This window comes from Microcaecilia unicolor, chromosome 8 (assembly GCF_901765095.1).
Source record: "Microcaecilia unicolor chromosome 8, aMicUni1.1, whole genome shotgun sequence".
NCBI classification, from domain to species: Eukaryota; Metazoa; Chordata; class Amphibia; order Gymnophiona; family Siphonopidae; genus Microcaecilia; species Microcaecilia unicolor.
In genome coordinates this window covers 47,804,324-47,830,083 of record NC_044038.1, presented here as the reverse complement: position 1 = coordinate 47,830,083, position 25,760 = coordinate 47,804,324, and the positions used below count along the sequence as shown (strand labels likewise).

At 44.9% G+C, this 25,760-nt stretch overlaps 1 protein-coding gene across 1 annotated transcript in view; it reads right to left on the bottom strand.

Annotated features, from left to right (window-relative positions):
• Positions 1 to 25,760, bottom strand: part of GSG1L (GSG1 like) — a 244,806-nt gene that overhangs the window by 24,841 nt on the left and 194,205 nt on the right. The window contains exon 3 of the mRNA XM_030212299.1: positions 9,319 to 9,471. Coding sequence (XP_030068159.1) covers positions 9,319 to 9,471 — 153 coding nt within the window. The remainder of the gene's footprint in view (positions 1 to 9,318; positions 9,472 to 25,760) is intronic.

Here is a 25,760-nt window from a genome sequence, read left to right as displayed (position 1 = left end):
TCTTTCTATGGAGTTACTGGGGAACATGCAGCAATGGTAGCAGTGCCGACACAATTTTTATATTTTAAAGATGATTCAGATAGGTAACTTTCTCTAAACACTCAAGGCGGTGTACAGTAAGAATAGATCAAACATGAGCAAGAGGCAATTAGAGCAGTAAAAATATTCGAACAACAATACAAAGTATGGCATGGTATACTACTTGCAATGACAACACAAATATGTACTAGAACATTATAATTGGTAGTGAAGGGTTAGGCAAAGTTGTAACATATAGATGAGTAAGAAAGTAGGAAGAATTAGAAAGAAAGGTGATTGATTTGAAGAAAGTTGCACGTGAGGTCAGAGAGATGGTTAAATATTATCTCAGCTAGGGTAGGAGTGGATAAACATGTCCCGCTGCAGTATGTGCAGCCCAAGACAATCCTTGTGTGTGTGAGTGAGACTAACAAGTTAGTTACTTCTTCCGTTAAAGGCTTGGTTGAAGAGCCAAGCTTTCACCTGCTTGCTGAAGTAGAGGTAGTCTATGCATGTAGTTTCAGCTTCATTGGAACTTTCTTCAACCCCACTCACTGCCACTGATGACAAGGGCGGAGTATTTATTGGAGACTCCAGAGGTCTTCACTGAGGCCACCATCTCCGTTTGTTGTTTCCTCTAATTTAGCCCCCCCCCTTTTCTTTTATTACCTACAAACTATGGTCCCCTCCAGAACCTAACACGTGCATGAACTGTGGATATTCAGCGGTAAAAGGAGCCATTTTTGCCACACGCTGAGCCTTTTTTACTGCAGTGCATAAAAGGGCAAAAAAAGAAATGGCCGTGCAGCACGACTGCACTTATCGCGTGGCTATGGGAGGGGGGAGCACTTACCGCCAGGTAACCCCCTGCAGAAATAGTGCTGGAAATTCCGCGTGCTGGGGGTGGAACTACCACTGGCGCCTGCGTTGGGCCGGAGGTAAGCCCTTGGTGGGCTTAACACTGCTCTGTAAAAGGGCCCCTCAATAAGTAGTATAGTTTTGTGTGATGACCAGGACACATTTTCTTCCCAAAGGACCAGATGCAAAGAGAAGGCAAATTGAGCCGGGTCTTTCTCATTGTTTCAGAAGAATTTTTAATAAACATTATTCTGAACACCATCTGTGAGAGGTTCCGTTGCTCTACTTTTTTCTACTTGGCGTTTTCCCAGCAGAGGCGTAGCTAAGTGGGTCACCAGGGGAATGGCTGTTCCTCCAAATGGACTTCCGCCAGCACCGGCGCCTATTTTTCACAAGATCTGTCACATTTAAAATACACGCCAGCGCCGGCAGCAATCCGTTCTCGGCTCCCCCCGCGCTCTCAATCTGACTACGCTACTGATTCCCAGCAGACCCAAAGAGCAGGAATGGGATCTAAGAATTAAACCTGGGTTTCCCACAGCGCATTCTGTGATGATTTCAAAAGGATGAACACCTGACATGGACAAAAATGCTTCTCTCCCAGATGGAAGGATACATTAATTAACTGTACAAATGAGTGCTGGTCTGCTTTAATTACAGTAGCTAGGGAAGGTGGTTATGCTTTGCAAAAGTTAAGGATTTCCAGACACCTTTTTATTAAAAAAGGTATCTGGAGTTCCTTAACTTTATTATTTACTGAAATCTAGGCTTTCCAAATGAAGACCCCTTTCTCCCACCTTTTTATTAAAAAAACAAAAAGGTGGGAGAAAAGGGTCCTCATTAAGAAAGCCTAGATTTCAGTAAATAATAAAATATAAGACATAGTATCCTTCAGGAAAACAACCTCAAGTGATCCATATTGTGAAGGCTGAAGTGCATTATACAGCAGGATGCCGTACCCATCATTCATCAGACTTCAGACATCTAACAAACAGAACAGACAGGAGCAAGATGACACATCTAATCCCCAGTGCAATTTCTTGCACCTGCTCCACCTGAGCCTTCCTCTAGTACAAATTATTCTTAATTTCCCTGTTTGGATGGATGTGATATTTTGTGCTAACACCTTTCCACTTTGCCATCTGGATGAGGTTCAGACTTGTCCACTGAAATCATAAATGTGAAGCCATGCTGAAGTTTAATGGCTTTCTGTCTTCAGAGGGCGCAGGTGTCAGAAAGCACGCCAGCGGTGTTTGCTTGTGTTTTATTCTTTTCTTCACCTTGAACCCCTTTGGTGTTTTCTAGCTGCCTTCTGCTCATGCGCAGGCAGAAATGCCATATTCTTTGTATTTTTCCAAACATGCCTTTTACTTTATAGGGTCAGTTCTTTAAAGTCTGGAATCAGACTGCTCAGAGATGGAGCATGAATAATGAAGAGGAGGATTGTGGGTAAGTGTGCAGTGGTCTGGCAGTTGCTCATACCTCCAGTCTCTGAAGAAAGCCTGACATCGATCAAGTACTGGGCCAGACTAATACTGGCTGCAGACCCAGATATTTAACGGATCTCACTGATTATGGTGTCCTGGCACCTAGAATGGTAAGCTCATGAGAAGTAGTCTGGTTAGATGTATGGGAGTCATAGAAGCAGACACAGTTAATGGAGGATAAAATAAATGTATTTTATTTATTTGTTACATTTATATCCCACATTTTCCCACCTATTTGTAGGCTCAATGTGGCTTACATAGTACCAGAGAGGTGTTACAGACTCTGGTATACTATTGAAGAATCAAATATAAAATGAAACCTGACATGGCCGTGCTTCACCTGGCAAAGGCTGCTTCAGGGGCTAAAATATTACCTTATGGTGTGAACCTTTCACTTCACCATAGGCAATACAAGACCTCCAAACTCCAGGGGTGTCTCTGGCAGCCTTTGCTGGGTGCAACATGATCATGTTCGGCTTGATTTTTATTTGATTCTTCAATAAAATATCCATTAACCATGTCTGCTTCTAGGACTAGTATCCTTAGGGGACTAGCTGACCACTGGCCTACTTGTCTGATTAAATGTATTAATACCACCATGGGGATTGTTGAATTCATTGTTGTCACGTGATATGGGGAAATAAGCACAAATTATGGGGAAATGAGCACAAATACTATGAGGACATCTGGACTCCCAGGTTCTGTTATAAAATACTAGTGCAAGTCAGCATGTATGTACTATCATTTAGGTGCTTTCACTTATGCCATGTCAATAGCATAAATGATATGTATTCTATAACTTATGCATGTAAATGTTCGTGCGCCACACATGCACATCTCCCTATGCATGCTACTTGCATTTATGCACTATGAAGGCAATTCTATAAGCTGGTGTCTAAATTAGGCACCAATTGTACACCTAGTTTGTAGAACAGCAGTGTTTATGTGCATGATTGGCTCCAATAATCAGTGGCGTAGCTACAGGTGGGTCTGGGTGGATAATATCTGCTAGATTCCCAGCCTCCTGAGACCACTGGGAAGCTAGGGTCTACTGGGCCTCTCTCAAGTGGAGATGTGCCAAGGGAGTGACGTACATTTTGAGGCCATGTGGCCCATCAATCTCAACATTTGCCGAGCTGTGACCTGCTTGCTTCTTCAGACTTGTAAGGTTATCAAGTCTCTGCTCTCGCTTGTGGAAGAAAAGCCCAAGCTTGCAATGTATCGAGCAGGGCTCCTATGTACCCCAATCGCTGGACCGGGAGAAGGTGGGACTTGTTGTAGTTTATGATGAACCCTAGGAGCTCCAACACCCTAATAGTTAGGTGCATTGACTCCGACATCCCCTCCTGTGATGTGCTCTTGACCAGATAATCGTCCAGATAGGGAAACACATACTCTGAGCCTGCGCAAATACGCCACAACTACCCCTAGGTATGGTGAATATTCTGGGAGCTGAAGTGAGGCCAAATGGCAGAATGTGGTACTGGTAGTTTTGTTTCCCTATCTGTAATCTGAGATATTTCCTGTGGCTGGGAAGTATTGAAATGTGGATATAGGCATCCTTTAAGTCCAGAGAGCATAGCCAATTGTTTTCCTGAATCATGAGAAGGATACCCAGAGAAATCATCCTGAACTTTTGTTTGACCAGGAATTTGTTCAGGGTCCTTAGGTCTAAGATGGGACGAACCACCCCCCCCCCCTCGTCTTTTTGGGCATGAAGAAGTACCTGGAATAGAATTCCTTCCCTTCTTCCCCTGGTGGCATGGGTTTGACCACATTGGCCTGTAAAAGGGTGGAGATGTCCTCTAAAAGTACCTACTTGTCCTGAGAGCGGATGTACGATGCTTTCAGTAGGCAATTTGGTGGTCTTTGATGGCAATGCAGGGTGTAACTGAGACAGACTATTTGAAGATCCCGCTGATCGGAGGTTACAAGGGGCCACCTGTGTTGGTAAAACTTCAGCCTCCCTCCTACTGGTAAGCCATCTGGGATTTTTATTTATTGTTTATTAAACTTGCTATACCACTTTCATTGCAAGTGGCTATGCTCTCCTGGAGCCAGTCAAAAGCTCATCCCTTGCTTCGACTGGGTGCCAGATGGGGCCTCTGAGGGTGGGACTGGTGAGGCTGAGAATGCTGGGCCTGGGGGTTCTGGCAGAGTGAGAAGGCAGCAGAAACCTACTCCTTTGAGAGTAGTATGGTTGCCACCTAGGCCCGCTCAAATATCTCTGTGAGAAAGAGGTTTCAGCTGGAGGGTGCCAAGACAGGGTTTGGATGGTATCAGTATGTTTCTTTAAGGTCAGTGACCTCTTCTACCTTATCTCCAAATAGAACCGCTGGCTCTAGGTCAGAGACATGTAGCCATGAGAGTCTGTGCATCCCACACTCACGGCAGAGAGTCTGGAAGCTATGTCAAAAGAGTTTTGAGGCCTGAAAAGATTTCCTCCCAGATAAGTCTACTGTCCAAGCCTCTCTACTTGGGGGTGCTGAGGCATGAGTACTGGAACTCTTAGCTTGTTTGAGGGCAGATTTGAGGAGTCTTCTGGATACTATACTGTGTATCCACCTTCTTAGGTGTGACCTGCACTGAGAGGGGAGATTCCCAGTTCTTCATCACTGCATCTTTAAAGATGGGGTGCAATGGTACCGTGACCCCTTCCTTAGGAGGAGACTTGTAGTCGAAGACAGTTAACATTTCTGCCCTGGGCTCTTCCTCTGTCTATAACTTAAATGGGATGGCAGAAGCCATCTCCCTGACAAAAATGGTGAAAGAGACACCCTTGGGAGATTTACATCTCACTTGAGGTGGGGAGGGGTCAGAAGGTATCCCATAAGACTCCTCCTCCGGGAAGTATTGAGGATCTTCTTCTGAGTCCCATGAATGGTCCCATTCAGACTGCTCACTGTACTTGGACCTGTCTGAGTGAGTTTGTGCTTGCCTAGGTTCAGTGGAACAATACCCATGCCCCAAAGAGTGCTGAGGTACAGCCCTACCCTGAGACTCAGGGGAAGATTCCTCCCTCGATGTCGAGAACGGTACTGTATATGACAATGTTGATGTCAACTCCTTTCGAGGGGCCGGCATTGAGGACCTCTGCACAGGCATGGATGGAGCCTCAGGAATAATATGGGGCTGATATGCAGCTGGCACAAGCTCCCTTGATGCTTGAGCGGTTTGCAGCTGCAGCATCTGCACCATCTTCTCTCTGAGCATGGCTCAAAACCACTCAAAGTTAGGCATCGGCAAAGGAGAGGAAGCCAGGGTGACGCAGCCTGAGAAGGCATCAGTATCGAACCGGTAGCATGGACCTGGCTGCCTAGAGAATTGCGCACTGGCACCTCTTCCAAAGAGGGGGGAGAGCTTCTCCTGGTGCAGGTGCTTCTTGGGTACTGGCGTGCCGTTGATGAGGATCAATGCTTATGCTTTTTGGGCATCACGGTCTTTCGGTGCTGATGATGTCACTCAGCTGTGAGAATACAAAGGATTGCTTGGCCTCGGAGAATATTTTTCACTAAGCCATCCCTTTCCTGATCAATAACTTTATGAAGGTCTCTTTCTTGCAAGCTTTTCTCTGTGTTAATCTTTGTCAGAAACATGAATATTTTTTCAAGCAGAAGTTAGTAACACTTGTAGCTGTGAGTGAGTTATGACTTATTGAATCCTTTCTGCATCTGTAGTGCTGGTAAAGTTTTGTGTCACACTCCATTTTGTACTTTTTCCTGGTAGTCATCTTTGTCAGTTTCACATATTTCTATAACTTTTTGTCAGTGTGACCATCCATTTGGGCCTGCAGCTTTCCATCTTACCCTGGTGGTGTTGCGACATCTCCCCCTCGAGGGCAATACTATTGGAGGAGGCAGGATCAATGTGCTGACATCACCCAAAGCTCTGGAGTGGTCTCTAAAAGCAGTTGAACTGTGATGATAGCCACAGGGGCATGATTGAAGGGGTGTGGCCAAAATTTCACACCACTTTGGAGTCCAGAGGAGGCAGAAAACTCTGCTGGATTGAAGTGGTATGGACAAGACAAAAGATAAATTTTAAACATCTTTCTTCTGCTAAACTGACCATAATTGGCCCTATGGATAAACATTTGGTACAGAGGACTCCGCCAGTGGTTAATAACGGGGAAGCTTCTAACTCCCTTTTAGGTCAGAAAGCTTCCCCCTGGGACCAGAATAAGTCCAACATTTTCTAATGTAGTGACCTCTCCTGAATAGATAAAAGTGGTGATATTACGTGATTGTATTAAGGGTGTTAATGGTGCCATAAATTATGTTACAAAAAAGCGATGCCAACATGGACTCCCGAGGAACCCCATAGGAACTAGTATAGGAAGAAGAGATGGAATTATTCCAAAATGTAATATTTGTCCTATCAGAGGCTTAAGAGCAGAACCAAGTCAGAGATGTCTCTCGCATTTCTATCTCTTGGAGTCTGTTTCAAAAGTATGATCCACAAGATTGAAAGCAGCACTAAAATCTAATGAAATTAAGATGATAGTGTTGTTCGAATCTAAGTGAGTTTGAATAAAGGTTGTAATACTTAGTAGAGCAGTTTCTGTAGAATGATGAGCTCAAAAGCCTGTCTAGTTTGGGTGTAACACATTAGTGCATTCTAAATAGTTAGTAAGTTGGTCAGCAATTATACTTTCAGCAACTTTGGACATGATTAGTAGCTCTGCTGTAGTATCAGCAGAGTCTTTTGTTACGTCCTTTGTTGTGGAATGTATATAAGCTAGCTTCCATTGCTTTGCTGCTTTTTTTGTTGTTACATTTGTACCCCGCGCTTTCCCACTCATGGCAGGCTCAATGTGGCTTACATGGGGCAATGGAGGGTTAAGTGACTTGCCCAGAGTCACAAGGAGCTGCCTGTGCTGGGAATTGAACTCAGTTCCTCAGTTCCCCAGGACCAAAGTCCACCACCCTAACCACTAGGCCACTCCTCCCTTACTCCTCCCTAACTCCTAACCCTTACTCACTTGTTCAGCATCCATTTTCAGCATTCCCACCTTAGTAATTCCCTTATTTGTCCTGTTTGTCTGTCCTAGTTAGACTGTAAACTCTTTTGAGCATGGACTGTCTCTTCATGTCCAGTGTACTGTGCTGCGTACATCTAGTAGCACTTTAGAAATGATAAATAGTAGTAGTAGTAGTAGTAGTAACTCAAGAGAGGTTGAAATCATGCTATGTAAAAATGATAGAAAGAAAGTATCACATTTTCTCAATAATTGTGATGGGAAAGGATCATGAGGGGCAGTGGTCATGTTAAGTGTCTTTATACCTTGTTGAATGGTTGAATGGGTATCTTGAGAATCTGACTGGCTGGATGTGTCCTGAGGACTGGGTTAAGAACCCCTGGTCTAGAGCATCACAAAGGAGAAGACAGTCTTTGCAGTTGAAGTCTCAAGTGATAGCTATAGGTGCCTTCTTTTTTATTGTACTTCCCCTGACAGGGCTGGATTCTATAAATCATGCTAAAAATGGACACTGGAAAAGATCAGTGCTAAGCACAATTCTATAAAGGACGAACACCCTTGATAATCGTGCTTAGTGCTGATTCCCACACCCAAACTTTTAGTGCCATACTTACGCCTGCTGAAACCTGTTGTAAAGGCTGGCACCCTAGTTGGGGGTGATGACCCAGTATTCTAAAACTACACGTGCAACTTTTCGGAATGCCCCTGACATGCCCATCTCATGGCCACACCCCCTTTTGAGTTACATGCTATGGGAGTTAGGTGCGCTGCCTTATAGAATAGCACATAGCCAGATGCATGCACAAATTCTAATGGGCGCCAATCAACTTCAATAATTGGTTGTTAGGACCAAGTTATTGATCTTTCTGAGCTCGTTATTCGATTCTGTTGTATGCGGAGTGTGCCCACACTTGGGTCCCATGTATAGAATCCAGGGTAAGTGCTTAGCTGGGTACCAGGGAAACCAATATTATTTCAATGCTCCCCTACAAATGCAGAAATTCTTTTAGGGCAAAATATAGACTTGAATCAGTCTTCAGGCTAGTGTTAGGGGTGGATTTGCTTAGATATGCTAATGGGAGAAGGAGTGAGAGTATTTTACTCTTGTTTCTATTAGATATTTATATGTCTATTTTTTTATGAAGGTGTATCCTCAATTAATGTGGACTAAAGATTATATAGTACTAGTAAAAAAGGCCTGTTTCTGACTCAAATGAAACGGGCACTAGCAAGGTTTTCCTCGGCTCCCCTGCAGCCACCCATGTCCAGTGACCCTCTTCTCCCCCTGCAGCCACCCATGTCCAGCGACCCTCCTCTCCCCCTGCGCCCACTGCAGCCACCCATGTCCAGCGACCCTCCTCTCCCCCTGCGCCCACTGCAGCCACCCATGTCCAGTGAACCTTCTCTCTCCCCAGCCCCCCCCCTCCAGCCACCCATGTCCAGCGACCCTCCTCTCTCCCCTGTCCCCCTCCAGCCACCCATGTCCAGCAACCCTCCTCTCTCCCCTGCCCCCCCTCCAGCCACCCATGTCCAGTGACCCTGTTCTGGACATGGATCAGGTGGAGGCATGTTTTTTTCCCCGGGTTCTGAAGTTGACATCATAATGGCCACCCCTTGACAGGAGTGATTAAGGGTGCTGATCATGGAACACCTGATATAGAATACCGATCAGTGGCAAATCTTTTCAGCACCAAATTTTGAGTGTCGTTTATAGAGTTTTCCCCTACGTGACTCAGGCAGCAGCCACATTCAGATGCTCACACTTACTTCAGTTCCACTAGTGTCCTGTAATTTAATCGAGGTGCCTAGGTTTCTTTAAAGAATAAGCTCTTACCTCACACCCCCATGGTGCCTAATTGGAGGCCCCCTATATGGATAAAAAATGATCATTCACAGAAGCATGCTTTAAGAAGGTTTAGCTCTATTATTTTGCCTTGGGATACTTCAGCTGGATTTGAAAAACAAAACTTACTTTACCTGAAAGCACAGTGAAGACGGCAGCAAACGCATTGAGCTTGAGCCCATCTATCACGTTACTTGAGTGAAAGAGCTCTAGGCACATAAGACTGAATCCGACGACTAACAGCATGATGTACAATACTTCTGACACTACCGACAGCCAAAGGACACCTGCAACAAAGAACCAGAGGCAGGTTTAGTGACCCTCCCTGTTCACAGCATCCAGAGGTTTCAAACATGCAATCCTGGGAAAATTATGTACAAGAGTACTGAACTTCACCTTAACCGTATTCTTTTCAAACTGTTTAAACATACAGTACATCCAGTGGTGTGCTGCAGCAGGCTCTCACAGGCTTGCAAGAGCCGGTTGTTAAGTTTTTAAGAATTTTGGGAGCCGGTTGTTAAATTAGGGCCCTCCATGGCTACTTTAACAACTGGCTCCCAAAATATGGGCTTGGGCCCCCTGCTGAATTATCTTTTACTTTGCTGGTGGGAATGCTGAGCCCTGCCAGCCAAGTAAATAGACTACTGCTGCTCCCCGTTCCTTGTTTCCAGCTTTGGGCAGCAGGCTGGGACTTCTCGAGCATGTGAGAGAAGTTCCAGCATGCTGCTCAGAGCAAGACGTTGGGAGTGGTGGCAGTCCATTTATTGGCTGCCAGTAAAGGTATGCCTAGCATGCCCACACGAAGGGAGGGAGGAGAGAGAGGCAAGTGTTGCTCCACCCCCCCCCCCCCCAGCCACCCCTGGCTCTTCCAAATGCAGAGCTGGCTACGTCCGGAGAAAGAGCCTGTTAAAAATTTACCAGCACACCCCTGAGTACATCTATTGGAAACCTTAAGGGACTGAATGCCTCAGGTGAATTATTAGAGTGTTAACAGAGCCTTTTGTCTTTAGGTCAGTTCTTCAAACCTGACTCAGGTTGGTGCTCTGTGTAAAATTAATGGGTTGCCTCTTTCCAGTTTCCAGCAGGCAGATAGCCAGATCATGAAGGGGATGATTCACTAAAATGTAGTAACCTGGGCTACACAGTAACATAGTAAATGACAGCAGATAAAGACCTGTACGGTCCATCCAGTCTGCCCAACAAGATAAACTCATTTTACATGGTATGTGATACTTTATATGTATACCCGAGTTTGATTTGTCCTTGCCTTTCTCAGGGCACTACTGTGGGTTACTGTGTGGTTTTTTTTAATTAATCGACCTGGTTGAAAATTGTGAGGCCGGTGGTGGTAGCACACAGTAATGGTAATCAGCCCCTAAAACTACCAGTACAATTTAGCATTAACCATGGCTGGCAGTCTCAGAAGGGAGGCCAAACATTGCATTCAGATTGTATTACTCATCATTCAGAGAGGTAGAGAGAATGGAAGTAGCACAGTGATTTCAGGAATAGATTGAGAACAAATGAAACCAGAGTTCAAATCCTGCATCAGGGCAAGCCACTTTCTGGCAGACATTCAGTGGTATTATCTGGCCAGGAATGGCTCCTGGCTGGTTAAAAAGCACTTAGCTGGCTAAGTGCTAATATTCAGTGCGGGATAGCTGGGTTATCTCTGCTGAATATTAATGCTTAGCATATACAGTGCACTCCATTTAAGTGCACGTCGGATAAACGCATGCTCTGTTTAACTGCATGTCGTACTTCATTTTTGGTGCCATAAATTTCTATGGGGACAAACTTTGGTTTAGCGCACCAATGATAAGTGCAAGATTCGCTTATATGCATGGTTTAAGACCGCTCCTCTGCAAGAAAGACTTCGCATAAGCGCGCGCACAGAATATGGAAGCCGATTGGCATGTGACAAAGGGGCGGTAAATTTGAAATCTCGTTGGTTAACTGCCACAGACAGAATAAGCGAAAGAATGTTGATAGAGTGTACACTGGAGTCGTCGTTGTCGTTGCGCAACTGTAAGGCTTTAACACTGGCTGAATGAATAGAAGGTCTTAAAAAATTAGAAAACAAACAAAATCAAGCATCTATTGCTAAAGAATATGGTGTCAATCCCAGTCAAAATTTCACGTATCTTGAAGGAGAAAGATCAGCTTCTGGAAGACTGGCAAAACAATACAAATCCACACAGGAAACGAAAACGGGCGGGAAAAGCTGAGGAGGTAGAAGATGCTCTTCTTCGGTGGTTCTCAAGTCAGGAGCTGACAGTTTCCTGTCAGTGGTCCACTGCTTGTAGAGAAAGCTAATCAGCTAGCTGAAAGTCTTGGACTAACAGAATTCAAAGCCACTGTTGGATGGTTGGAAAGATGGAAGGAGAGGAACAAAAAATTCAAGAAACAGCATGGTTAAAAAAGAAGTCGCTGATGACTTTGGTGCTGAAAATTGGGTTGTTTCAGTTCTTCCTATCATCTTGAATGAGTTTGCACCTTGTGACATTTTCAATGCTGACGAAAACGGTCTCTACTGGCAAGCAATTTCTGATGGAACACTTGCATTCAAAGAAGCAGAAACTACAGGAAGTAAAACGTCGAAGGACTGACTGATGATCCTTCTTTGCTACAATATGGATGGGAGTGAGAAGTTGGAACCACTCATCACTGGAAAAAGCAAACAGCCCCGTTGCTTCAAGAATGTTAAGTGACTTCCTGTGTCATACGATGCTAGTGCAAATTCATGGATGACTGGGGAAATTTGGAAGCAGTGGCTAAAGAAGTTAGACACTAGAATGCGGGCACAAAAGCGTCAGATTTTGTTACTTTGTGATAATTGTGCTGCACACAGTGATGATGTCAGGCTGTCTAACGTCAAGGTGGTCTTCCTGCCACCAAACACTACCTCTCTGATCCAACCTATGGATCAGGGCATAATAGCCAATTTCAATCAACATTATCGGGCTCTTGTGCTACGTCGTCTGATGAGCATTATGGATGACCAGACTGGCAAGGATAAATGTGCTGTTGAACTGGCTCGTAATCTATCACTGTTGGATTCCCTACATATGCAGAAAGAAGCCTGGAATCATGTTACACAGGCAACCATTGTGAACTGCTACAAGCAGGCAAGGTTTGTTAAGGATGTGGAGAGGGACGAAACAGATGCAGCTGTTGCAAACGCGTCAGATGAACAGGCTATTGACATCCTAGCCGGTGTTACTGAAAAGGAGTTTCATCACTACGTAGCTGTTGATTATGATCTACAAACAGCTGACAACAGCACTGATCTTGAGATATGCGCCTACACGCAGGCACTGGCTGATGATGAAATGAGCAGCGAGGCACATGCTGACGAAATTCAACAACCTCCTGTCACTTTTGCAAGAGCGCTGGAGAGTCTCAAAACCGTGCGGGCCTATCTGGAGGCCACTGGATGTCAGTGCTATGACAGTTTTTACCGTCTGGCAGACGTAGTCTATGGAACTCACAGACAGAAGAGTGTACAGAGGACTATGACTGATTACTTCAAGTAAGCCTAACCTCAGTTAACAGAGACTGTATACTGTACGTATAAAGAGGTGGGATAATGTGGGATACAAATGAAACAAACAAACAAAATAAATAATAAACAGTACTGTACATATGTTTATCAGATGTCAAGCTTCTTTGGGTCACAACGGTTAAGTGCACGCTCCGGTTAACTGCATGTATTTCTTTGGTCCCAGACCCTTGCACTTAAGCGGATTACACTGTAGCGGCTAACCGGCTAGCCACAAACATTCAGTGCTTCGACGGCTAAGTATAGCAGCCAAATTGGACCACCTAAACAGCAGTCCTGTCTTTTGCCTCTTTAACCTTAACTAGCCAGTGCTGAATATAAACCTGGCAGTTAAGTTTAAGCTGGACAAAAAACTCTGAATATTCAATGCCAGCCACTGAAAACGGCCCAGCATCGAATAATCGGGCTCAGTGTTGATCACTGCACTTAGCTGTTCTCCCTCCTGCAGGCTGAATATCAGCCAGTTTATCTTCCATCATCTAAGCCAGTGGTTCCCAAACCCTGGACCTGGAGGCACCACAGGCAGTTAGGATTTCAGGATACCCAAATGAATACTCATGAGAGAGATCTGCATGCAGTGGAGGCAGGGCATGCAAATCTCTCTCATGAATATTCATTGTGGATATCCTGAAAACCTGACTGACTGGGGTGCCTCCAGGTCCAGGTTTGGGAACCACAGGCCTAAGCTATTCACTTACAGGGCAATTCTATAAACTGGTACCTGAGTTTAGGCGTCAAATTCTACAACGCCATCTTGGCACCAATATTCCACTACAGAATACTAGCGTGATGTCAGTATCGTCACACCTATGTTTAGGTTCACCCTCTTATGCCGTGTCAATGGCAGGTGTAAGTTGCACACCTAAGAGTGGCAACTGATGCATGTAATGGCAACTGATGCATGTAATTTTATTTATTTATTTTGTTTCATTTGTATCCCACATTTTCCCACCTATTTGCAGGCTCATTACATAGTGCCAGAGGAGTGATTGCAGACTCCGGTGTAAACAAATACAGAGTGATGTAGAGATAAGATAAGGTTCATGTGGTATAGCCACATAGGGGCGTCGTACACAGAAGAGTTGTGTTGTGTCCATGGTGTATTTTGATAATATTGTGTCCATACCGTATTTTGGTTTTGTTGTGTTGCAGCGGTCAGGCTTTTATGTTGGGTTGGTAGGGTATGCCTTTTTGAACAAATAAGTTTTTAGTGTTCTCTGGAAGTGTAGGTGGTCGTATATAGTTTTTAAGGCTTTTGGAAGTGCATTCCACAATTGTGTGCTTATATAGGAAAAATTGAATGCGTAAGTTGATTTGTATTTGATAATGTATAGTATTCTCTAAATTATGTGTGTAACTGGGAGACACGCCCGTGGCCTGCCCACATTGCCCACATATACGCCCCCTTTGCAGTTAGGCACATGGTGCTTAGGCAGTACCTTGCAAAATAGCACCTAGTGCATGTAGGCGCTTGCCGATTAACGTGACGTGCATAAGCGGTACATACCAGTAGGTGCCAGTGTTCATAATTGCTCTGTTAGACTGTAAGCTCTTTAGGGAAGGAACATATTGTATCTGATTATTCAGCACCACTGTATAGAATGGCTATATAAAATATATTAATGTCGACCCCCAGTGCAAGGTTTACATATTGGCAGCTCAAGATAACATGGGAGGGTTGCATTACCACTTCCTATGCTAAGTCTGCTCTTTGGATACATGGGAGACTTTAGGCTTTCCAGTGTTATCAATCTAGCACTTTATGCATTTAACTACTAAAAACCACACACACACACAAAAATGAAAATATGAAATGTGATTTCATTACGCAATAGAAATATTCATTACAACTTTTAAATACACTAGAAACGGACATACTGTAATTGGACTGACAAACTATTCTTGTACTGGCTTTGTAACTTACATATTCTCTTCATCCTATCAGTGCAAAATAATTTGAACTGAAACCATCCCATTGACAGAAAGTGATGCTGAATCAGTACCTAATACAGAAGAAGACAGAATTGGACTAGGGATGTACACGGAAAAATGTTAATTCTGTTTTGCTCTCTTCTGTCATTTCATTCATTTTGTTTCCAAGGTATTTATTTTAATTTACTTTGCTTTCCATGAAAGTCATTTGAGGGAAGTCATTCTTCCTATTTTTGGCTTCAGCACTGGAGGTTTCCATCCAAGTTGTATACAGCTTGCATGCAGGTACTGGCATCAGAGGCAGTGCCACCCTAAACATTAAGAGTGGACACAGTGGCAAGGATGACTCACAACATAACATTTATTTATTTAGAACATTTATATCCCACATATTCCCAACATAGCAGGCTCTATATGGCTAACCATTTATAAAGAATGAACATCAAACAAATGCAAGGACAAAATGGTATGAGGGGCAAAATGGCTGAACACTGGCATAAAACCTCAAAGCATTAAGAAAGGGACACGAGCAGCTAAAGGCACTGGAGTGCTAAAACAACACCTGAAGCGGCATCAATGCCCCAGGCACTGCCAGATCCCAAAACAGACGCAGTAATGATCTCAACACCCAAGAAAGAGGCAAAGCAACACTATCAGTAGCATAAAGAGCCCCGGCAAAAGGAGATGGGAAGAGAAGCATCAAAAGTGCCGGTAGAACGAGAGGACATGAAATGAGATTGAAGGGGGGCAGACTCAGAAAAGATGTCAGGAAGTATTTCTTCACAGAGAGGGTGGTGGACGCTTGGAATGCCCTCCCGCGGGAGGTGGTGGAGATGAAAACGGTAACGGAGTTCAAACATGCATGGGATATGCATAGAGGAATACTGTGCAGAAGGAATGGATCCTCAGTAGCTTAGCTGAAATTGGGTGGCGGAGCAGTTGGGGGGAAGAGGGGGAGGTGGTTGGGAGGCGAGGATAGGGGAGGGCAGACTTATACGGTCTGTACCAGAGCCGCTGATGGGAGGCGGGACTGGTGGTTGGGCTGGGCAGACTTGTATGGTCTGTGCCCTGAAGGGGACAGGTACAAATTCAAGGTAAGGTATACACTTATAGGTTTCTCGTTGGGCAGACTGGATGGACCGTGCAGGTCTTTTTCTGCCGTCATCTACTATGTTACTATGTTAAGTGATAGCAATGTCACAAGGCACCAGTAAGGGGCAAAATGGCATCAACAGTGACATGAAGATCCCAAGACACTGAAAGGGACAAAACAACATAAACAGTGGCATGAACAACCAAGGCACTGAGGCCCAGATAATCAACAATAAATGTGGGTGCTAGAGGCCACTAGTGCCGGACTAGCGCCCGCATTTACACAACGCCCATGATCAAAGGGTGTTCGGTGCAAGAGCGCAGGAACACCACAGAGTTAATTTAAATTCTATTTAAATGAGAGCTGCGGTATTCCGCCCCTATGATTAGAGCACAGCACTCTGATCATAGGGGCAGAATAGTGCCTTAACCCTAAACCAGCTCAGAGCTGGTTAAGATTCTGTTCCCGTCCCCACACCCCCTCCTGTTAGAGTCAGACAGCCCAGGCTGTCAGTCATTCCAGGCTGCCATTGTGTCCTGGGGGTCCACTGGACCCCCGTCATCATAAGTGCCCCCCCAGATGGTGACATGGGGGTGGAGGTCCAATGGATCTCCAGCCCCCTGACCCTCCCTGGTATGAAGGCAGGGGACTGGGGGTCCAGTGGATCTCCAGCCTCCCTACCCCCTCCCACACCCAAAACAAAATCCCTGGTGGGCCAAGTAGGCTGCCAAACCCACCACCCACCCGTCCTGTTGTCTAGCAGTCCTCAAACACCCCTCCTTACCTCGTTGTAGGAGGAGGGAGCAGTACCCCCTCCTCTTCTAGCACCCCCTACAAAATGGTGATGCCCTGCCCAGTGCATCCTGGGATGTGCTGGGTGGGGCTTCCCTACCATATAAGGGAGAAACATCAAATTTAGTCACTGTCTGTTTTTTCTACTTTGATACAATGCTAACAGCACTACAATAACATAGACTACATAGGAGTGGAGGAGTGGCCTAGTGGTTAGAGTAGGTCTTGCAATCCAGAGGTGGCCAGTTCAAATCCTGTTGCTGCTCCATGTGATCTTGGGCAAGTCCAGGGCTTTTTTTTTTGAGGGGGTACTGAGTACTGGCACCTTTTCCACTGTCTGCTAAAATTGACCCATGGTTCTCATATTTTAATGAAAGAGCTCAGGTTCTACATACAAATTCTTCCTTGTCATAGATTCTGTGTCTGGTTGCAGGGGGCCTGGCTATTGTGGGGTGGGTCCCTAAATGATCACTACAAACCTGAAAGGTGTCTTGGCATTTGAGTAACGGCACCTTTTTTGCTAGACAAAATGCACAGAGCAAGTCGCTTAACCCTCCATTGCCTCAGGTACAAAACTTAGATTGTGAGCCCTCCTGGGACGGAGAAATATCCAGTGCACCTGAATGTAACTCACCTCAAGCTACTACTGAAAAAGGTGTGAGCAAAATCTAAATAAATAAAATACAGTGTGCTCCTTTGGTGCATTCATTTTTGTATTTTAAACAAGTGAGACAGTTGGTATTGACTCCTGAGGCAGGCCTTGCAGCCGAAACATAGTAACATAGTAACATAGTAGATGACGGCAGAAAAAGACCTGCACGGTCCATCCAGTCTGCACAACAAGATAAACTCATATGTGCTACTTTTTGTGTATACCTTACCTTGATGTGTATCTGTCCTTTTCAGGGCAAAGACCGTATAAGTCTGCCCAGCACTATCCCCGCCTCCCAACCACCAGCCCCGCCTCCCACCACCGGTTCTGGCACAGACCGTATAAGTCTGCCCAGCACTATCCCAGCCTTCCCACCAGTCCCTCCTCTCACCACCGGCTCTGGCACAGACCGTATAAGTCTGCCCAGCACCATCTCCGCCTCCCGCTACCGTCTCTGCCACCCAATCTCGGCTAAGCTCCTTAGGATCCATTCCTTCTGAACAGGATTCCTTTATGTTTATCCCACACATCTCATGTTTAGTCATTGATATCTGTGCCATTGATACCTACAAAGAATAATTGATATCTAAAATAAATTATTGCACCGCACCATTTGCTTTGGGACTTTTGCATCACCTTTGCTGTTTGTGCTTTTGTTTTGCTTGTGCAAAGGCTGGTCCTTTTTTTCACTGGTAGGAATCAGGATACATGTGCATATTGCATAATATACAAGCATAAATATCTGTTTCTCCCCCATTCTACCCATTCTGTTCTTCAAAGAATGCTTACTGCATGTTTTCTGATTGCCTACTTTTATGAATGTATACCTCAGGCATTTTGTAAGTGTCTCTTGGGTGTGTAAAGAGCGGTTTCTCTTGAGTGTGTAAAGAGCTGTTTTACATGTTCAAATTACTGATACAATTACCACTATAAGCTATTATTATTGTGTATGCAAATGGATTTTAAAGCTATCATCTAGAACAGGGGTTCTCAACCCAGTCCTTAGGACACACCAAGCCAGCCGGGTTTTCAAGATATCCACAATGAATATGCATGAGATAAATTTGCCTGCACTACCTCCATTGTTTGGAAAATCGCTTTCATACATATTCATTGTGGGTATCCTGAAAACCTGACTGGCTAGGTGTTCCCCCGAGGACTAGGTTGAGAACCCCTGATCTAGACGTAAACAGAATAGTTTCTAAATTGGCATGTTCCCTGGCACCCAGCATTGTTCAGTTGAAAATAATGACATTTGTCTGTCAGGCTGAACAAAACTCTTCTATGTTGAAAGAGTTTGACCTTTGCTGTCTACTTGGGAATTTTGGAAGTTTCTTGATAGATTGTAACCACAGAGTGACAAAATCCTTTCTAGGCACTTTTCCTACCTCTCTCTGAGGCCCTTTTACAAAACCGCATAAAGAACAAATGTGTGCTTAATATGGGGAAAAAAGGATTACTGCAAAATGCATTAAAGCGTTAATCTGCCTGCCATTAATGTACAGGAGGCAAGTCTCTTTCCACTGAAGGAAGACTGGAATGAGAGGGTGTAGGGTGAAGTTAAAAGGTTGTAGGCTCAGGAGTAAGGAAATACGGTGGATACATGGAATACAACAAGACCACCGAAGTGGCAAAGAAACAATGCCCCACAAGTAATCACAGGAGCAAAGGAGGAGTGGGAACAGAACCAGGCTCTTCGATGACAGACAGGAAACAATCAAATTCCAAAATTCAATTTATTGAAGACTCTACAAGGCAGGGACGTAGCCAGACCTCACGGTGGGAAGAGGCCAGAGCCCGAGGTTGGGGGCACATTTTGAGTGCCCTCCCACCGCCTCGCCCTCCCCCCACCGCCTCGCCTTGTCCCCTCACAAATACCTTTGCTGGTGGGGGTCCCCAACCCCCGTCAGCCAAACCAGGTGCCCAAATGAAATTTGCGGGGGCCCAGGCCCCCGTTACCCCCCATAACTATGCCCCTGCTACAAGGTACTCTGTTTCGGCACTACAAGTGCCTTCCTCAGGAGTCTTACTACTTTGTCTCAGGGAGCTACTTGACAAAGCATACCGGATAGAGTCGCTTGATAGTAAACATTCTGTTCTTGAAAAAGACCTTTAAAAGGTAGTGAAGAGTGTAGGTATAGACGCTGCTTATGCGCTGTCATGGAATGGCATCTGAATTCAAGAAAGATTGGGACAAACATGTAGGATCTTTTAGGGCAGTGGTTCCCAAACCTGGTCCTGGAGGTACCCCAGCCTGTCACGTTTTTGGGATATCCACAATGCAGTGCATGCAAATCTCTCTCATGAATATTCATTGTGGATATCCTGAAAACCTGACTGGCTGGGGTGCCTCCAGGACAAGGTTTGGGAACCAGTGTCTTAGGGAGAGAAGGAGATAGTGGATGATGTGGATTGGTCATTTGGAGGGGCATAATCGAATGGGGTCGGCCATCTCTAATGATGGCCCCGTAAAGTGGCACACCCGACCGTATTATTGAAACAAGATGGCTGGCTCTCTTTTGTTTCAATAATACAGTCGGGACCGGCCAAATCTCAACATTTCGGCCGGTGTTAGAGATTGCCGCCATTGGTTTTCGCCAATAATGGAAACTAATGGCGGCCATCTCAAACCCGGCCAAATCCAAGCCATTTGGTCATGGGAGGAGCCAGCATTTGTAGTGCACTGGTCCCCCTCACATGCCAGGACACCAACCGGGCACCCTAGGGGGCACTGAAGTGGACTTCACAAATTGATCCCAGGTGCATAGCTCCCTTACCTTGTGTAATGAGCCCCCAACCCCCCCCCCCCCCAACACCCACTCCCCACAACTGTACACCACTACCATAGCCCTTAGGGATGAAGGGGGGCACCTGTGGGTACAGTGGGTTTCGGGTGGGTTTTGGAGGGCTCATATTTACCACCACAAGGTAGGTGGGGATGGGCCTGGGTCCGTCTGCCTGAAGTGCACTGCAGTACCCACTAAAACTGCTCCTGGGACCTGCATACTGCTGTGATGGAGTTGGGTATGACATTTGAAGCTGGCATAGAGGCTGGCAAAAAAATGTTAAAACATTTTTTTTAGGGTGGGAGGGGGTTGGTGACCACTGGGGGGAGTAAGGGGAGGTGATCCCCGATTCCCTCCGGTGGTCATCTGGTCAGTTCGGGCACCTTTTCAAGGCTTGGTCGTGGACAAAAAAGGACCAAGTAAAGTCGGCCAAATGCTTTTTTCCATTATTATCCGAGGCCGGCCATCTCTTAATCATGCCCCCGCCCCACCTTCAGTACACTGCCGACACGCCCCCTTGAACTTTGGCCGGCCCTGTGATGGAAAGCAGTTGAAGCTGGCCAAAATCGGCTTTCGATTATACCGATTTGGCCGGGCTTAGGAGAAGGCCATGTGTCGGAACATGGGCGCCCTTCTCTTTTGAAAATAAGCAGGTTGGCCTTAATCTGCTGTCATGTTTCTATGTTTTTTTTTTTTTTTTTTTTTACTGTGCATTAAGATTATTTACAATTAGTATGGATGCACTTACTGCCTCCCCTTGAGGAGGTGGTAAGTGACAGTGTGCAGTAAGTAGCATGTGCTAGCTGCAGTGTGCTCTTCATGCCCATTCTCTGCCCAATTCCAACTCCTTAGCACGGCATGCACTTAAAAATTTAAATTAGCACGTGCTGTCATGCCACTATGGTAACAATAACTGCACTTGTACAATAACAGTGCTTGCTAATTTGTGGTACCTGCTTAATGTACTTTAGTAAAACATGCCATTTGTTTTCTTATTACAGCTTCAAAACAGCAAGTGGGAATTTATTTTCTTCTTACTAAATTCAAGCGTTCTTAAAAAAAGAAAGTCACTTATCACTGAAGTGGTACCATCTTTCTTACCATCTTTTTTGTGGTGGGCGTTTGGATTCTGAGGTCATTTCTGAAATCTAGTCACCAGCTTGCTTCTCCCATATTATTCTGTTAACTTACTATACATAAATCTATCTTTAAACCAGGATTACTTGGTATAATCTCATTAATTGGTGGAAACTTAACCTATGATTATCCTCACTGGTAAAATACTTTTGTGTCCCTTTCTAAATCGTCCCCAAATTACTTAGTTTTTAATCTATTCAAAACACTTTTCATGTGAAATTTCAACCCCCCCCCCCCAGATGCTATTATGCTTTCCATCAGTAAAACATATTACATTGCAAACAATGTTTAATTCTTCACTTCGCTATCAAGTAGTTTTAGTTTCCAACGTTTTTATTGATAGTAAATAAAAAACACATTTCCAATTAACAAGCAAATATAGAATACAAAATGCAGATGTGTGATCTTCTTAAACAGAAAGAAACTGTCTACCATCAAACTTTTCTTCCATTTTCTCCCCCCTCCCCATCTTCCCTCTTACATATCTCAACTTCTTGTATATATATAACTCAATTTATGAATTGTAGAAACTAAAACTGCAATTACAGTGCTACATCATGAAAACATACATAGTGTAACCATTAACTAGCACTGCAATATCTAACCATTAAATAATATGGAATGCTTTGCCTTTTCAGATTTGTGTGCTTACGATTATTTTGTATTTAGAAATACTTTAAAAACTTTGTTATTTAACAAATATGTATAACTGATAAATAAGATTGTGTTGGGTATTGAGATTGTAATTCCTGAATTGTTGGTTTATCCAATCTTTTTTTTAAATACTGTAATCTACACACCAGGCCCCCTCCCTGCCCATCTTCAAATCCCTGCTTAAAGCCCACCTCTTCAAGTCGCCTTCGGCACCTAACCTCTACACCTCTACCCAGGAAATCTTGACTGCCCCAACTTGACATTTCGTTCTTTAGATTGTAAGCTCCTTTGAGCAGGGACCGTCCTTCTTTGTGTATTTTGTACAGCGCTGCGTAACCCTAGTAGCGCTCTAGAAATGTTAAGTAGTGGTAGTAGTAGTAACTGTTCAGGTATTTGCAGAATAGAAGTCTTGTATAACACAACATAACATAAGGTAATGTAACAGTCACTTAGCTCACAGTATATGTCTGGGAAGAGAATTCCTGATCCTATATCAGGTTCCTCCAGAATCTCATCATAGGGCTTCTCAGGCTTTTTGTCCCCCTAAATTATCACACACTCAACTACCATCACACACATTTAGTTGACACACTGGTGCTAGGTTTTTTTTTTTTTTATTGCCTTCAAAGGTCAGACAATTTGTTACCAGATCTTATCATGGCAGTACACAGACGTTTCTCTCTTCCAAGAAAAAACGCTAGTTGCAAAATCTTTTCCTAGTTGCTAGTATAATTCTCTTTCTTCGGTTGACAGGCCTCATTATTTTGATTCTTCATACTCCTGTGACACACTCTCACAAACAGCTTTTTTGTTGTGCTTTGCTCCGAGCAAGCACTGGCTTTCAACTTTTTCTCTCAAGCTGTTTAGATTCAAGGCCTAATGATTCCCTTTCACTTTGAATATAACCCTTTCTCCCCATATCCCATTCATCAGCGTGTGTCCCAAATGTTGTCCCCCATTTGTTTTCTAAACACACACAGTCCTTCACACAGCATCCCTAGATGACACCAGGGACCGGGTTACAGTTTGAGCCAGCCCTGGTTTTACTTCCTTTTGAAAGCAATGAAAGGAAGACCCAGACTGGCTCCATCTGGCCTCCTTTTTCTGGGGACTTAAAGGTCTGCTGTTGAACCTAGCATACATGGGAGCACCCGGCGTTGGCAGCTGAAGCACACCGCTGACTTCTTTGTTGCTAAGACAACATGGAAGGAGGCTTGGCTGCGGACCACTTCGGTTGGTGGGACTTGGGCAACTCTGCCAGCCATTCCATGGATGCCACATTTTTGGAGAAGGCCTGAGCCCAAACTGAGGTGGCCCAGGCCCCTATGGTCCCCTGTGGCTATGCCACAGGTTTAGGGTTACCATATTTTGTCCCCCCAAAAGGAGGACACATGCTCCGCCCCTTTTCACACCCTCGCTCCGCCCCTGTCACATTTTCCCCTCCCCTTACTTTACTACTGCCCTGGTGGTCTAGTGACCTCTTTGGGGCAGGAAACAGCCCCCTCTTTCCTGCCCGGAGCGCTGCCCTGCATGCATCCTTCCTGTTGGTGATCCTTGGCGCCGATTCAAAATGGTCACCGAGAGTTGAAGTCTCGCGAGGTCACTAGACCACCAGGGCACTAGTAAGTAAGGGGAGGGGAGCCTAGCAATCTGCCCATTTGTCCGGATTTCTGGACAAACGGGCAGGCTGGCAGGTGGGCCGTTCGCCCACCAGCCTGACCGTTTGTCCAGAAATCCGGACAAATGGGCAGATTGTCAAAACCCACCCGGTTGCCAGAACATGCTCTCAAAAAAGGACATGTCCGGGTAAATCTGGACATATGGTAACCCTACACAGGTTCCTCATACACTTTAAACTGCTGTTGCTCACCTACAAGTGCATTCACTCTGCAGCTCCTCATTAACCCAACACCCGTTCTTGTGAACTCTGTTCATCTGACAAGCCTCTGTTATCTGCAGTAGTGTACCAAGGTTGGCTGCCACCTGGGGCAAGTCGCTGCCCCCCAAAGCAAATCAGGCCCCCTCCCCTGGAAGTGCATCACCCACCTCCCCCCGAAACGCATCATTCTCACCACTTGGGGGTGCATGGAGCAGTCATGCAGCTGTCGGCTCTGCTGGTCCCCTGCCCTGGAACAGGAAGTAACATCAGTGGTGGCAGGGAACCGGCAGAACCGACAGCCGCATGACTGCTCCGTGCACCCCACCTTGCTGCTTGCACCCTGGCTGGACTGCCCCCACCACCATGCCCTTGGTACGCTACTGGTTATCTGTGTCCTTCTCCATTGTTAAGCTCCCCACTCTTTCGACCTTACTAAGCCATTTGCCTAGAACAAACTTCCTGCGTCAGTGTGTCATGCTCCCTCTCTGAAATCCCGACTAAAAAGTCACCTTTTGGAGTTGCTTGTACATCTTCGCAACTTCTCTTGAATACTTTCTTCTAGGCTCTGTCATGTATGTTTGTCTTGACTAAATAAGCTCTGTGGGACAGGGAATGTTTCTCTTATATGTGTTTGCACAGTGCTGGGTGCATAGTAGTAGCAATTGTAGTAGTGACTGGAAAAGCTCTGTGACCTTAGAAACTTAATTATAGTCTCTCCATTCCAAAAATTAACATTAAAGCATGCAATGATGTGCACAAATGCAGAATGAAACTCATGACTCGCCGATAAAGGCTGTAGTGATTATGAGTTTTACACCTTGATAGATTTGATTTAATTTTATGGAGTCTCTTTCTGAAGAATTTAGATGAATAACACCTGCATGGTCAGTCATTGGATGAAATGTTGCAGATACCATAACAATTTTCTAACTGAACAGAAATGTATGAATTACTGCAAGAAAACCAGTTCTAGTCTGTTTCTTCAGCAGTTAATCACCATGAGCTCTGAAATCCAATTTACCATACAGTCTGACACGCTCCGCTTCTGTCTGCAAGCCAGACTGGTGCCTTGATGAGTTTTTGTGTTTGAATTCATCAATCAAACATATGTACTGTATATGAAAAAAATTATCTTTTTGGGAAGTAAATATGTAGCCATGAGGTCCTTTTACAAAAGCGCACTGAAAAATGGCTTGTGGTAGCGTAGGTGCGGGTTTTGGGCGCACACGAATCCATTTTTCAGTGCGCCTGTGGAAAAAGCCTTTTGGGGGGGGGGGGCAAAAATAGACGTGCGGCAAAATCAAAATTGCCGTGCGTCCATTTTGGGTCTGAGACCTTACCGCCAGCCATTGACCTAGCAGTAAAGAATCTGGGCGGTAATGACCTATGTGCATCAAATGCCACTTGGAGTGCGTCTGTTCCGTGCGTCTGAAAATGAAATTACCGCAACAGCCATGCGGTAGTCAGGCGGTAACTCAATTTTGGCGCATGTTGGGTGCGCGTAGACGCTTATGTGGCTTAGTAAAAGGACCCCTAAGTTCTTAAACCTGTGCCACCTGGAAGTCAAGGTTTGACTTTCCCTTTGTATGTAACTGGAAACACAGAAGTACACAGATATGGAACGGGTTACCCCCCAGCCCTAAAAATCATGGATAATCTAAGTAACTTTCGCAAATCTCTGAAGACACATCTCTTCAATAGAGCCTACAAAAAGAACCCTTAAAGTCACAAATTCACCTCCTAAACTATCCTATCTAACACTATATTTTCCAATTCCTCATCCATCTTCAGTTTACCATCGATTGTATCCATTATCCTGTCATGACTTTGTCATAACAACACTCTGTAAGCCACATTGAGCCTGCAAATAGGTGGGAAAATGTGGGGTACAAATGCAATAAATAAATAAAATTCCATTGCATTTAACTCTACCTCTTCAGTTTATAGACAATGGGGCTATTTACTATGGAAAAATAGCACAGGCACAGGTTTAGAACAGGAAAGATTATGCTGGAATTCCCCGGTATTTACTAAACTGTGGTACTTAAGTATCACTGGATTCTAGAACCTGCAGTGGCCAAAAGAGTAA